At 42.0% G+C, this 15,685-nt stretch overlaps 1 protein-coding gene across 1 annotated transcript in view; it reads left to right on the forward strand.

Moving 5' to 3' along the window:
• The window catches only part of LOC139050096 (putative ferric-chelate reductase 1 homolog), a 44,317-nt gene extending 43,685 nt beyond the window's left edge, over positions 1-632 (forward strand). Inside the window, exon 16 of the mRNA XM_070526306.1 lies at positions 328-632. Within this exon, the coding sequence (XP_070382407.1) occupies positions 328-435 (108 nt within the window). The 3' untranslated portion in view covers positions 436-632. The remainder of the gene's footprint in view (positions 1-327) is intronic.
• The last annotated feature ends 15,053 nt before the right edge of the window (positions 633-15,685 follow it).

Genomic DNA, 15,685 nt, shown 5'->3' on the forward strand with positions numbered 1-15,685 from the left:
TCTCACAGCCAAGTTGTCCGCGCGTCGCTCGAGACTCCGGTATGCCTGCTTGTTAAGGTAGCGAAACCGGGGCGCTTCTCTGCAGTCACTTGAGCGCTTGAAATGCCAGTGGAGCCGCGAGTGACGTTCTGCTAAAAAAAATGTCTTGCACGTCTCTTCTCCTATTCGCTCTGCAGAAGGCAAAGTTGAGCGCTATAACAACTAGCAAGGAGGGAGTGTCTAGGCAATAGGTTTTAGAGGCCAGCGATAGGCGTAAGCGTTATTTGCGATTTGTGACGCATGCGACTGAGAAGGCCTGCACACTTCGTCCCGTTTGCGCGTCTCCAGGAAGGCGAGCGATTCCGGAGAACTTTGCTGGCCCTGTACGCCGTGGTGTCTCTGGTGTTTGCCGGCATCCTGTGCGGCATCGTGTGCACATCGGCGCCGCCGAACTAGTGACGAAGTGCGGACTCCGGACGACAATGGGTTCCCACGGCGTCAGAATAAACGTGCTCCGGAAACTAGCACTGGGGCTCTAACCACGCTTTCGCTCCTCGGATCGGTCTACCAAAGCTCTCTGTTAGCACGCTGTCATTATTAGTTTCCTTTTCTTTACGAGTTAGAAAGCAAAAATAAATATACGCTATTGTAAATGTTCAAAAGCCTGGCGAGGGAACAAGAATTCGTGACCGCAAGTCAGCCTCTAGAGTTTGTACCAGGAGTGCGCTTATCTATAGGTCAATTGCTCACCCGGAACACTGGTCATGAAAAGGAATTTTACAGAACAATGAAAATGGTTTGAAGTGCACATGGGAGGCATTACCAAATACCGACTGGGAGCGTACTACTGTCCTTGAAAGGAAAGTGTAAAATCATTACTATACCGGTGATAACAAATGGGGCAGAAATTTGGAGGTTATAAAAGACGCTCGAAAACAAGTTGTGGACCGCGCAAAGAACGATGGAACGAAAAATGTTAGGCCTAGCGTTAAGACACAGGAAGAGAGCGGTGCAGATCAGAGAGCAAATGGGGATAGTTGATAGCCTAGTTGGCATTAGGAGAAAGAAATGGAGATGAGCAGGCCATGTAATGCGTAGGGTAGATAACCGATGGACCATTAGAGTTGCAGAATTGGCGCCAAGCCAAGGGCAGCGCAGTCGTGGACGGCAGAACATTAGGTGGTGTTGTTGAAGCGAGGAAGTTTGCAAGCTTAAGTTAGAACCAGCTTGCGCAAGACGCAGGCAACTGGAGATCGCTGGGAGATGCCTTCGTCCTGCAGTGGTCATGAACGAGATGATGATGATTATGATGATGATGGTTAGGAGGAGGAGGAGGTTTGTGGATGAATCGACAAAGAATGAGGATTTCACGGGGTGTAGCTACAGAACCCAATGTACAAAGGCCCCTTTCGGTTCGAGCTCTGCGCTTTTGAACGCACTGGTAAATCCTTCTTTTGATGAGGTATTTTCTAACCTCTCGAAGCCGAAATTTTTTTTCTCGAACAAGAATAATTGTACAATAGTTAGGAATACTCCTATGCAGTGTCAGAATATCTAAAATTAGCTTCAGTATATTTAGCACCACAGGGCCAAATTTCCGGGCTCGTTATAAAAAAAAATCCTTGAACGGGTCTCTGGCTCAAAAGAACACGTGTATATTGGCAAGTTTTCGCACTGTACAAAGGCTCATTTGGTTGCTGAATTGTCTCAAATCTTCAGGCAGCCTTTAAAACAATCAGTATTGAAAGATGAATGCAGTTTGTGGCACCGTTATGGCGAGAGCTTCGTGAGGGTAATTCGAACAAAAAGACCCATGAATTGAGTTCATTCGATGACCGTGAGCAAGCACTCACGCTCATAGCTAGAGACGGAAACGTTAGGCGAAAACCTTTTTTTTTTCATCCTTGTGGTGCCTATTTAACACATAAGCATGAACTATTGCTCTAGAAACATTTTAGTGGCACTTTTATTGTGCTACATATTTAAGTGTCGATTTCAATGTTAGTGCCTGTAGTGGATTTTCAGAGCCTGAAAATGGCTTTTTCTGTGTTTTGTCCTAGCCACATTTGGTTTTTAGTGTTATATAGCACATGCACTGGGGAACTTGGCTGAAGGCAGACAATTGTTAGCAAAAGCACATTGCTGGTGTAAAAACTGGTATTAAAAGCTTAACAATAGACTGTATCATTGTTAAAAGAAGGGTGGAAACTGCTCTACGCAACGATAGATTAGAAGGTGACTAAGTATACTTGTCTGCTCACTTACGTGTTTAGCCGACATCATATAGAAGTTTGAATGTTTGCGTGCAACTGTATATGCATTAAATGACAGCTTTCGTGCCTGTTATGGGCTTATAAAACAGCAATTTCAGTGCCTAAACATCCGGTAACTAGTCGTACAATTGAAGACCGTAACTTCATGTACAGTGCCTATTTTCCCCTTATATTCCTTTATGACCACAGCGCGAACTATGGGTCTATAAACATTTTATCGGTACTTTTATTGCACCTATAAATAACTCCTGCGATGTTCGTGCCTGTAGTAGATTTTCAGAGCCCAAATTTGATTTTCCGTGTTATGTCCTAGCCTTAATTTGTTTATAATGTTATTACCTGCTGGGTAATTTGGTTGAAGGTATGAATGTAGTCGATTATTACGACAAACACTTTGGCAGTGTGTAGGGTGTTATCAACAGCTTTGCAGGTGACTGGATCATCGCTATTAGAAGGGCTCGAACTCCGTTATGTTACAGAACAGTTGAAGATGACTTAGCTTACTTGTGCGCTCACTTCACGTTTTCAGCCGACATGATCGGGCAACTTGATTGATCAGCTACAACTCTGACCTGGAATGCAGAGCTCATCTTGGACGTTCAGGAAAGGTTCGCCAGCATATCTAGTGGATCTTTTGCTGACAGAGTTAGTTCGAAATTTCGGTCTGCTTCGGTCAAAAATGCCGGGTTTTCGGTACTGAAAACAAAACTGTCAGAATATTCTGACCAGCGAACATTATGGAATTCCAGAGGGGGTTGGATTGTCAAAGGTTCCTAAGTACAAATGTGTGCCTAACTTCGGTGGATGTTGAGCGTTATTTTGCCCTATACAAATTAATAGTGAGTGGGAAAAGGCGCTAGATAAAACCTGAAAACCTTGAGATGGTGCTTGTTTGTCACTGCTCTCACATTTTTTTTCCATGGTGTCAAGGCACATCATATTTCAGATAAGTCTTGTAACCTAAGCAAATTGTCTCATTACATTTTATCGAGAAACTAATGTGAATTTCGACAAATAGGTTTAGTGGGCTGCATTACTTGGAAAATCGTAACTTATCGTAAATTACACAGCGCAAGTTTTCATTGTTTGTGTCTCTACACGGGGCCTAAAGGACAGGATCTGGCGACAATACATTTGGTAAAATCGTGCTTTAATGCCTGTTGTAGGCGCCTAAAACTATTTACTTTAGTGCCTACACATGTGGTCTCTAGTCGTAACGCTTGCTAATGAGGGGCACTGCAGGGAGCTTACGTGCCATGCTGGCGTTTCCTGCAGGGGGGGGGGGGGCAATAAAAACACGTTTAAAATTGTTTAAAAACGTACAATAAAGCCAACAGCTACAGTGTTGGTTTTGTACAACTTGAAACAAGCAAAAAAATATTACGAAAGTAAAGAAACAATACGGCATACATAAGCGAAAGAATACACTAGGCGAAGAGTGGACCGAGGTAGACTTTATTAAAATAGAGTGTTTTGTGACGAATTCTAAACGGCCAAAATTGGGAAGAGAAAGTTATTCAAAGTGATGTGTTCGGTATTCACGAAATTTCTTGCTATCAGGGCAGCTAGTAACGAAGTGGTCAGGGAGCGCATTAAAGAAAAAGAAAAGAAAGAAAACGATTTCATTAGGGAAGAAGGAAGTGATCATGGCGGTTGAGCGGTCGGGTAAAGGTGCTATGGCAGAGCTGTGACACATACGAGAGGATGTTCGCAATGGCTATTTAAGAAGGTGGTGGGTTCAGCGCGTATTGTAACAGAAGGAGAGAAGCAAACGAAGTCTTGATATGATTCGGAGTGGCTTCAGTGTTGGCAGACCGAATGATTGCTTCAAGGAAGTAATCAATCGGTCTAGGCCTAGGTGACGCTTCATAGGATATGCCAATGAGCCATCATCATCATCATCATCATCATCATATTGATATTCATATTCGCGGCAGTGGTGGCGTCGGCTGTGCAGATAACTCTCATTGACGCATCCATTCCATCGACGGGAGCATTATATTAGCCTCTCTGCAATGCCAGAATAAAGCCTTCCGCGTCACACTGTTCGGACATTAAATAAACACAAACTCGTGTTTCGATTCTTTATGCATTTGCACGAGGCTTCGCCGTATATACACTAGAAATCGTTGTATCTGATTATTATTACTATTTTTGTAGTGTGGCGCTGTAGAAAGCTTGCCTCATAATTTTAAAACTTTCCTGCACCCAGCGCTCCACCTCGACTCAGAAAGCGGATGGCATCGCGGCCCCTCAACATCGCCTCCGAGAATTGAGCTCCGAGATGGCACAATCTCGAAGGCAATGCATCGACACTTCACGGCGTAGTGTCTCTTTCAGTCAAGGGACGGCGCTATGATCAACTCGAAGGAGTGTCCACTTTTCTGAAGCGCTGGGATTCAAACCGGCTGCAAGGATTAACTGGTCAGCAGTTAATCCAGGCTCTGGAGGCTCTAGCACGGGTGTGTTGTGGCGTTCCGAAGGTTTAGATGATTTCCGTTGGCGAGGCCGCTGTGTGGCTTTTGTCTGCTTTACAGACAACCAGGAGTCATCAAAAGAAAGAGAAGGAAACAGATACATTAATTGAATGGAAACTAGAGAAACACAAATAACCACGAGGATTTACAAGTACGACGAGAAAGAAATTGCAAAGAAACATTTGTGCGATACCACAAGAAGTAGTGCCTAGCGATTTGACGCTGTAGCTGGTGGACTAAGGACAAGAAACATACCTTAAAACAAGTATTCGCAACAAGGTGAGGCACGTGAGTGCTGACGCAAAAAATCTGGAGGCAACTCGGCGCATCCTTATAGAATGCGAAGCTATTCACCCGGTGAGACCCCTATGTAACGTACACCTTGCAGAAGTTGAGGGATTGAAAATGAATTGATCCACTTGCCGGTCAGCAGTCGGAATAAGGAAGAGACGATTAGACTATAAGGGTGGAAAAAAGGAGGAAGGGATTGATAGGACTACAGGCGTAGGTAACGGTACACAGTATAAAACTTTAAAGGACGATGACAAAGATGAAGGCGACGTAGACAAAATTCTAGGCTTAAAAACATGCATAACATACCTAATAAGCCCAAGCCGGCTATTTGATCATTTGTCGCCACCCCGTCTTGAAGGGAGCGCCAATGGGAATTATCGTCATCATGGAAGAGAGTAATGGCTTCGAATCGAGAATCGTTTTGAGGATACTGGGGTTAAACACATACAATAGTTTGAATGGGAGCATACTAAGCGCCCAATGTTAGGGCGCGAAAATTCTCACAGTAGTTGTAAATTTTACTGTCATAGTATAAAGTTACTCCATGTGGCTGTGCCAATTACTTCTCACTCATAGATAGATTGTATTTCACTCTGTTTAAAATTTGTAGCAAGTTATACTCTGTTGCATCATATTTGTATTTATAATTGCGAGACCACTTGGTAAAGTGCATTTTCTGGACAAAGCGTTATTACATTTTTTTTATTTTAAGAAGGGAATTGCGCTAAAAAGACACGGACGTGTCTTTTTTAGCGCAATTCCCTTCTTAAAGTATGTACGACCGACTCGCCCAACAACGTGCTCTCCTGTTATTACATTTTTTTAGGCAATTTTAGGTACTGCGAAATATAAAATGTCAAGCGTTATCCAAATGTTCGTTCTTTTTCGAAATGACATTCTTGCTACGTGATTAGTTTTGGTGCAATCGTAACAGTCAATTTGCCTTCACACGCGTATATTCAAGTTAATTTTAGTTTAGGTGGTTGTCTTTATCCACGCCAATTTTGCCGAAGCCCCCATAGTGGGTATGTGCCATTTGTTGAGGGAACAAACAAACAAACTACTGAGTTCGGAAAGGAAGTACGTAGGTCCTATGCGGTAATGCGCCGATATACAGCGTGCATAGGAAAAGAATACAAATAGTTGTTAACCTTTAAATATTGCATATATGGTTAAAATTTGGTTCAGGTACACAGGGGAAGCATTACGTCGTGACTTTCTTTCCACCAACTAAACCTTAAACAAATAACATTAAAAAGCGGAACATAAAGAACTGAAAAGTGTACACGCCGATTTACGATGAAACCACTCAAAAACGCAATCCGTGGATCATGCGTGACATAATTCATACTAAACGTAAACTCAAGAGCTTACGAAAAACTAGCAAGCAACGGAATGTTTCAGGCTACCGTTCTCAACTAAATTCCCTTACTAGATTACTTAGCGAACAAGTGCGTAATTCTAAACTCTAAACAGAAGTTCTGCGTCTCTACATTGCACGAGTTGATTAAGAACGCGCCTCAGAAATTCGGGCAGTGTATGAATGCAAAGCTGACTAATCCAGCTTCACCAGATGCGCTAGATCAGGCCAGAGCTCATGATCTTAACGACTATTCTCGTTCGGTTTTCACAACTGTTAATGGTACTGCGAAACGAAATCCTTCCTTTACAATCAGGATAATCGATTGCTAGGCACGTCTAGTTTATCGGAGGCAGGTATCCTTTCACTCGTATTAGGCATCAATAAAAAGAAAAGTAGCCGTCCAGGCGCAATTCCCAACAGCTTTCTGAAACGGTACGCGGAGCAAGTCAGCAAATATCTCTATCTCATATATTTCAAATTTTTAAAAGATGGTTGCCTTCCTGCTGAATGGAAAATTGCTAAAATTACTCCCGTACTCAAATCAGGTAATACAGCGTCTCCTTCTAATTACCGGCCCTATTTTTATCACTTGCACTTGCAGCAAAATTCTGGAACACATTGTATTAAAATTTTTAATAAGTTTTATTGAGTCGAACAATATCTTCCAAATGAATCAGCATGGCTTTAGGTCAGGATTATCCACTGTTACACAGCTTGCCGAAAGACTGCATGACCTGGCCCTCGGCATTAACGAGCGCATCCAAACTGATGTAATTTTTCTCGATTTCTCGAAGGCTTTCGACCGTGTCTCGTACACTAAACTACTCCTTAAACTTCATTACATATTAGGTAATGGCCCAATTTACCAATGGAATAATAATCACTTAACTGACCGATACCAATTTGTACAGAATGGCTGTCACTCTTCCGAACTTGCGCCAGTGTTATCAGGCGTTCTCCAGGGATCCGCATTAGGTCCAGTTTTGTTTTCAATATTTATGAATGATATAACTAACAATGCTGACGTGAAACTTAGACTCTTTGCAGATGACTGCATGCTCTATAATAAAGTACGAGACCACAAAGACCAGGTGAAATTAAATAATGCCTTAAATAAAATAGCTCAGTGGTGTGCAGATTGGCAAATGACAATAAACATTGATAAAACCGCCTTCATGTCCACTACAAATAAAGCGTCTAAGCTTGATTTTCCATGCCATTTTAACGATGTGCCACTCCGAAGTGTAAACCATTATAAATATCTAGGTCTCATAATATCGTCTAATCTCAGCTGGACAGAGCACGTGCGTCAAGTGTCAAATAAAGCATTAAACGAACTATTCTTCATTAAACGGGCCTTGTCATATTCTACACATACCCGCCGTGGTTGCTCAGTGGCTATGGTGTTGGGCTGCTGAGCACGAGGTCGCGGGATCAAATCCCGGCCACGGCGGCCGCATTTCGATGGGGGCGAAATGCGAAAACACCCGTGTACTTAGATTTAGGTGCACGTTAAAGAACCCCAGGTGGTCAAAATTTCCGGAGTCCCCCACTACGGCGTGCTTCATAATCAGAAAGTGGTTTTGGCACGTAAAACCCCATAATTTATTATTCTACACACAAAACAAAGCTTCCCGCATACGTCACTTTTGTCCACCGAGCCTTAGAATACGCCTATACTGTGTGTTTCTCTCACACTGCGCACTATATCACAATTTTGGAAAGGGTGCAGCCGAAAGCGGTGCGTTTTATCTTTAACAGATACGGACGCCTTGACTCGCCTACTGCTCTGTTAGAGCGTGCTGGTCTAGCTACCCTTGAAATTCGCGCAAAGCTTTTTCGGCTCAAATTTATGTACCAACTATTGTCTAGATCTTTCCGTATAAACCTTGACACTTACTCGAAATTTCGTGACACTAGACCGACTAGAAGGAGACATGCATGAGAACTTGTAGAATACCCGTTTATTAATAATACTTGTCGCTATTCTTTCTTCCCATGCTCAATTCGTGAATGGAATACACTGGATGTACTCGCAAAACAGCAGACAACACTAGCAAAATTGATGGAATTAATTGAGCATGCTGTATTAGCCTAAAATGAATTGTCAATATAAGTAATTAAATTGCTTTCGCCATGCAATCCATCCCGCTTCAGTTTGTGATAGGAAAGAACTTGCCTACACTTTTTGTTCTGTACATTTTGTATCGGAATGATGCTTTCTTCTCTGCATTCTTTGCTCTAGTTTCCCTGCTGGTTGGTGTACATTGGCTTCGTTGTGTGCATAATTATGTATTAATGTACTACTGCTATTCTTGTATAGTCTCCAATCATTATGTGCTCTTCTTCTATAGAATGTTTTAGTAGTGTTCACTGATGAGTTTTGACTTGTTGCTCACCCCTGTGATAGCCCCCACGGGGGATTGACTGTATTCTGTAAATACCTAAATAAATAAATAAATAAATAAATAAATAAATAAATAAATAAATAAATAAATAAATAAAATATGTTGCTTCGCGCATTGCCGCTTGTAGCAATTGCAACGCAAAATTTCTTTTTTTTTAAGTGGCAAGTTGCTAAGTCACAAAGCCACTAGAAGCCCTAACGTTGCCCTAACGTTGAATCTGTATTTTTGGAATTCGATAAAACTTTTCTTTCAGCTAACAGTCAAAACACAATAATTGGATCAGTATACCGTTCTCCATCATCTTGCTCTGCAAACTTTTGTTCTCAACTAGATGCTATCTTGAACATCATTGCAAACGAAAACAAAAATGTTGTCATCCTCGGTGACATAAACATAGATATTACTAACCCCAATGATAGTCATTGCTCTAATTATACCAACTGCTATGCGGGATATGGCCTAGATTCATTAATAACCGTACCCACAAGATGTCCTCCGTCCGGATCTCACACTTTAATAGATCATGTATTATCTAACTTACACGTAGAGCATTGTGCTGGCGTAGTCACTGTTCCCATAAGAGACCACTATCCCATATTCGTTCTATTAAAGTCTATTAACACACCGTACCAACGAAACATAAAAACGGCAAACTTTCACACCACTAAGTTCATTAGTCAAATTGCTGAAATCGACTGGAACCCGATTCTTTCTATAACAGACCCAATCCTAGCATTCGAACAATTTAACAACAAAGTTAAAAGCGTGTACTCGGAGTGTACTAACATAACACAACATACTCACTGGTTCTCCGCCCCTAGAAACCCATGGATAACAGGATCCCTCTTAAAAAGTATTAAAAAACGTGACAACCTCCACAAAAAATTAAAACGCCAACCTTTTAATGTAACTTTAAAGTCGCGGTACATAACTTATTCTAACACACTTACCAGACTCTTGAAAGAAGCCAAGCGTTCCTACTTCGAGACAATGGTTGTTAAACACACAAATAACACCCGCAAAACCTGGGATACCATTAGGTCATTTCTTCATCTGTCTTCACCAAACCACGCACTGAACCAACTTAATACAGGAACAAGGGTAGTAACGGAAGCCACTGACATCGCAAATGAATTCAATACTTTTTTCTGTCCTACACATGATCATTCACTAGACAGTATACCACAGCCAGTACTCAGGCAAACCCCTTATTCATTTTACTTGTTCCCTACATCACCCAAAGAAGTATCTGATTCAATCGCTAGTTTACGAACTACAGGTCCCGGCCTTGATAATTTACACCCTTCTAAAATCAAATTAGTATCGTTCCATATCGCCGATGTACTAGCGCACATTGTTAACTGCATGTTCATAACAGGCGTTTTCCCCGATGAATTAAAACACTGTAAAATAACTCCCATATTAAAAAAAGGTAACAAAGAAATAATTTCAAACTACCGTCCTATCTGTATGCTATCTTTTTTTAGCAAAGTCATTGAGAAACTACTTGTAACCCGCTTAACAAACTATTTTCACAAATTTAATCTTCTCTCGCCTGAACAACACGGGTTTCGTAAAGGTTATTCGACCGAAACAGCTATAACATCATTCACTGACAAAATAAAACATGCCCTTGACAACTCCCATATTGTTGGTTCAGTTTTCATAGACTTCAGTAAAGCATTCGACACCATCTGTCATAACATACTTTCTTACAAGTTAGAAGCTCTGGGCATTCGTGGCCCAGCTCTTACGCTCATCCGCAGTTATTTGACTAACAGAACTCAAGTTGTAAATTTCGGAGGTTCACTTTCACGTACTAAACCAGTCACTAAGGGTGTCCCACAAGGCTCACTTTTAGGCCCTTTACTTTTCCTGGTGTACATTAATGATCTTCCTCACTGTTTAACCAGTACTTCATCTATTCTATATGCTGACGACACGACTATATTCACTCATAGCAAATGCATAAATACTGTAATAAAACGACTAAATTCTGACCTAAGCAACTTATCTGCGTGGTGCACAAGTAACAAACTTCACATCAACACTTCGAAAACTCAGTTTATGCTTTTTCATACACATAAACGCGTCATCGCACCCGCGCCACCACTCGTCTTACAAACCCATGTTCTCTCACCTGCACATGAAGTTGTCTTCCTTGGCGTCAAACTTGATCCCCAACTTAAATTTAACTTGCATGCTGACATGGTCTCAAAAAAAATTGCCTTTGGAATAAGAGTACTAATCCTAACGCGCTCGTATTTTCCACAAAACGTTAGAACTTCACTTTATTACGCATTTATTCACTGTCACTTGCAATACTGCATCTCAGTTTGGGGAAACACATATTGCTCGCACATAATACATCTACAGCATTTACAAAATCAAGCCTTAAGGATCATTACTTTCTCCAGTTACATGTCACATGCAGTACCAATTTTCAGTTCCTTAAAAATACTACCATTACGTTACATGCTCCAGCTCAAATTGGTTTTACTAATGTACCGCACACTAAATCATGAAATAATTTCAGATGCATTTAATAACTCTGCTCTTACCAACACTAACAATACGAGATTTTCCTCTAACAACAATTTTTTACTCCCTCGAATAAACACTAATTATGGAATGTTTACTTCGCTTTTTACGGCCATTAAATACTGGAACAAACTACCACCCCATATTAAAGCCTGCCGCACAACATTAACATTCAGGAGAGAGACGAAGAAATATTTACTAACGACACTACTGGCTACTGATTCATTACTATAAGTATATATTGTGTACAAATATATTTCGCAGTTTTCAATGACTCTGTACTTACCTATTGTATCCACAGCCTTTATTTATTCGTTATTCTGTATCTTCCTTTGTCTTCTTTTTTAATCCTTTCTTAGACATTTCAAATTTTTTGTCGCATAGCCTATATAACATTTGTACTTTGCGTATTGTAAGCATATATTTATTTTTAATTATCTGTTGCAATAACCCCGTGTTCTTTGACATGTGTCATTTCCTGTGTTTCATTAACGTGTCAATTACCACATATTTATTTATGCATACGCTGTATCTGTTTTATTTGCTGTATTTTGAACTTCAATTATTATAAGCAACTTTTTGTATTTGTTTATTTTTTTCATTAACTTCGTGTTTTCTGATGTCTGTCGTTGCTATGTTGCCAAAATGTATTAATTCATGCAATGTTAAATTACTAATAGGAGGTCCCCCTGACAGTTCTTGTAATTCCGGGACCTCCTTCTGTACTAATGATGAATGATGAAAAAAATAAAATAAAGCCTGAAGAACTACGTTTGTGCAAATCCGCGTAGTGCACCCATCATTCCCACGATGTCTGAACCACCATGCTTACAGCTCTAATATATGCTATAGTGCTACCGTTTTATATAATAATTTTTTTTTGAAGCTCTATCACACGCTGCTCTCCTGACCGGTTACCCCAGCCAACATGAAGCAAGTTCTATTGCTGTATGTTCTCAGCAAGACGAGGTATCGTGTAATATGTTTTTAATCTTCATATTACATCTACAAGTTGCCTAACTTACCGTTCGTTTCCAGAAGTTCATACAAAAAACTCAGATCCCAGATAGGCCAAATTCGTCGGAATTCAGCTTGGAAGAATTTGTGTTCAAAGAAACACAATGAGACCTTTTTCGCAGATAAGACCAATTAGATTTTATTTGCTACTTTCCGAAAGAGCTGTCATAATTTCTTGCGTCCTCGTCATATATTAACACTTATGATTTCTCCAACAACGTAATTATTAACTTTGTGGCAATAATATCAGCACAAGGTTAGTGGTAGAGCATTTAAAAAGTCACGTTAACTTGTTTGTGACGCACAACCTTTCGTGTAGCTCTTTTTCATTTACAAGAAAAGACAAAAAAATCTTTAAAAGAATGCTGCTCTTAGAAACGCATATGCGTTGTAATGGCGGCATTTACACGTACCGTTTGCTGTTTCATTTCGTAAGTGCAGGACGTCGCCAGGAAGAACGAAAGTGACGTTTCCAAATGCGCTCTACAAGATTTGTAGTGAACATTGTGGCTATAAATATATTAATAAAAGTTTGTTAGTTAATGAGTACTCGTCGATCAAGAACAGGAACACATAAATACGGAAGGGCTCTCCCAGGAGGTTGCAAACGATATGCTATTGGTTTTAACTGCACAGAATGACCTCGCACCGTTTTTTAAACGTTACTCCGCGTTAAGTGGCCCCCAGCACTGATATATTGAATACGATTCGTGAAAAACAACCATCTACGTAACTGCGGCGCTCCGGTCGGTACGGTGATGATGCGTAGTACCTGGACTTGCCTATGCTTCATACTTCCCGCTTCGGAAGACTGGCTCTGCAAATTTGCGGCTTTGAATGCATCACATTTTGTGCCGCAGGGGCAGACTTTCGAACTAAAAAGACAATTGTAGCTTTGCGAATTGACCAATTTCAACAAATATGGTGCATTATAAGGGCAACCATTCGCAATGAACACTGAGTTTTGCGGTGGCTTGTTTTTTGTAGTGGTGAGCTATAGATACAGGTCGCAGTTTCGACCCTGGCCGTGGCGGCCTTTTTTTCGATGGGGAGCGATACGCAAGAACTCTTGCGCCTAAATATAGGTGCACGCCAAAGAGCCTCTGGGGGTCAAAGCTGATCAAGACTCTGCCGCAATTATATGGGAGGCGAAATGCAAAAACGCTGTCGTGCCTAAATTTCGGTGCGTGCCCAACGAACTTCAGGTGGTCAAAATTGGTCAGGAGTGTCCCGCTATGGCATGCCTGATTATCAAGACTGTGGCTAAATTTTTCAACGTAAAACCCCAGGATTTATATTTTTTTAGACTCGTTGCATGTGTTTATAAATGTGTGGTTGTTTGGGTGAGAAAAGGATACGCGGCAGAAATAATGCGAACACAATGTATGAAGCCGCAAGCATGAAGCGAGAAAAGGCAATGTTATGCCATCAATGAAGTAAATAATTAATTGATATTTAACTCTACTGTCCATACAGCAGAAATCCAGGGAACAGGGACAAAAAGTTTGTAATACAAAATCTTGAAGTAGCGAGGCCGATGCTTGTTGACAGCAGTGTCAAACAAGCCGGTAAGTGTTAAACAAGACGTAAACGATAAAAAAAAAAGGAAATCCTGATCCGCGTAGTCAGATACAAAGGTAACACTGTGATTGACAATAATCGCCACACCAACATATGAAAGGCTTCGGAGGACGGAATGAACACTGCCACGCCCCACAACAGAAACTGAAACACGTTCAGCTACCACATTCCTGCGGCTGCTGAAGGGTATCGCAGTGCCAGTGGTTCAATTGGAAAGTTTAACAGAAAAAAAAATTCTGCAGATCCAACGCATATTTTGGAAACTGGCTGAAGTGAAGCCTTAGTGAAGTGGTTAATGAAATGCCATAAGCTTTCACCATTTCATTCCTGCATCCTTTACACAAAGGAAACTGGGGTCCGTGCGCATGCGCTTTAGCGCAGCCGTGCTCCGCTTTGTGAAACACGCGACGTTTGTCTCAGAGAGCCAGTTAGTGTTGGCACGATAGAAGTATGCGTGTGGCTCTCACCAAGTGGTTATATTACGTGGATACAGTGCCGGGGGACCGAGGTTCGATCCCCGCTATGGGCCGCATAATTCACTATTATAAAGTAAAGCATTCGTTACCTCTTCCTTGGACTTTCCCACTGCTGCTGCTGCTGTCTTTCACGCCGCGTTGGGGTGTGCTTCAGAGCGTGAATATACACGGAAGGAGCATGGAATAGAGGAAATGCGACGCGAGCAACTCGTTTGGACCTTTCCGTCGCGTCATGTGCACAACACATGTGCATCGAGCATGCGCACAACGGCTTCTTGAGCTCCCTGGGCGTCGTCACATTAATCATTTGAATGCTGTAATTATCCGCGAGCCCCCGCGAAACCACTGCAGAAACTGCAGCGTGCACCCTTATGCTAAGGTGCCAAACCTAAGGAGAGGTAGATGGAATGGCACAGAGGGGGGCAGGGAGAAGAGGCAGAGAATAGGTAGAATCGCGCAGTCGCGAAACGAGTGAATGTCGAGTTATTAAAACAGCGTGTCCGGTATTCGGGTAAACGCAAGCGGACCGATCGTTTTACCGGGTGAGCGTAGACGCAAACGCGAATGACCTGCATGGTGCAACCTGCACAGTCTTCGCTCGCAGTTTCCATACAGGGGCAAATGGAGGGACAGGGAAAACGCGACGTCTGACGGCGACTGAGCACCATTACTATAAACACGACAGCGGTTGAGGGCAAACCGAAGGTATGGTACTTTCCTTTTTTCAAGGGAGCTACTGATGGAGGGTGTGTAGACGCAAAGCCGCATTAAATCACCGTATAGCGTCCGTGTAGGCGGCACTATGGAAGCGGTCATGCATCCAATCAACACTTCTGTGCCCGCCGCAATAGCTATGCGGCTGGAGCATTGCTCGAAGTCGCGGGCTCGATGCCGAAAACAAACAGGTCTCCGCTGTGTGTTCCGTGTACTACGCAGACAAATGGCTGTGGTGCACGCAAGGTAACGTTTCACATCAACTCAACACTCCCGTGTTAGACCAAACGCTGAAGAAATTACACATTCGCCGTCAACATCACCGTTAATTATCGTCAATCGTAGCAAACAGCACAGGAAGCTTCGCCTCCATCGATTACCCCAGTGCGTATAGGATCCGCATATTATTTTTTGTCATGAGCTCTTTATCGAGGCAGCGGCAGCGTCCAGCAACCCCGGTAAGGAAAATCAGGGCGGGTTCGCAAGAAAACTTGGCTTTAGTATATCTAATGTCAAGGTCGCTGTGCGCGGCCTGGCGGCGTAGTAGCTATCTCAGCGAAAA

The sequence above is a fragment of the Dermacentor albipictus genome, chromosome 9 (assembly GCF_038994185.2).
Source record: "Dermacentor albipictus isolate Rhodes 1998 colony chromosome 9, USDA_Dalb.pri_finalv2, whole genome shotgun sequence".
NCBI lineage: Eukaryota > Metazoa > Arthropoda > Arachnida > Ixodida > Ixodidae > Dermacentor > Dermacentor albipictus.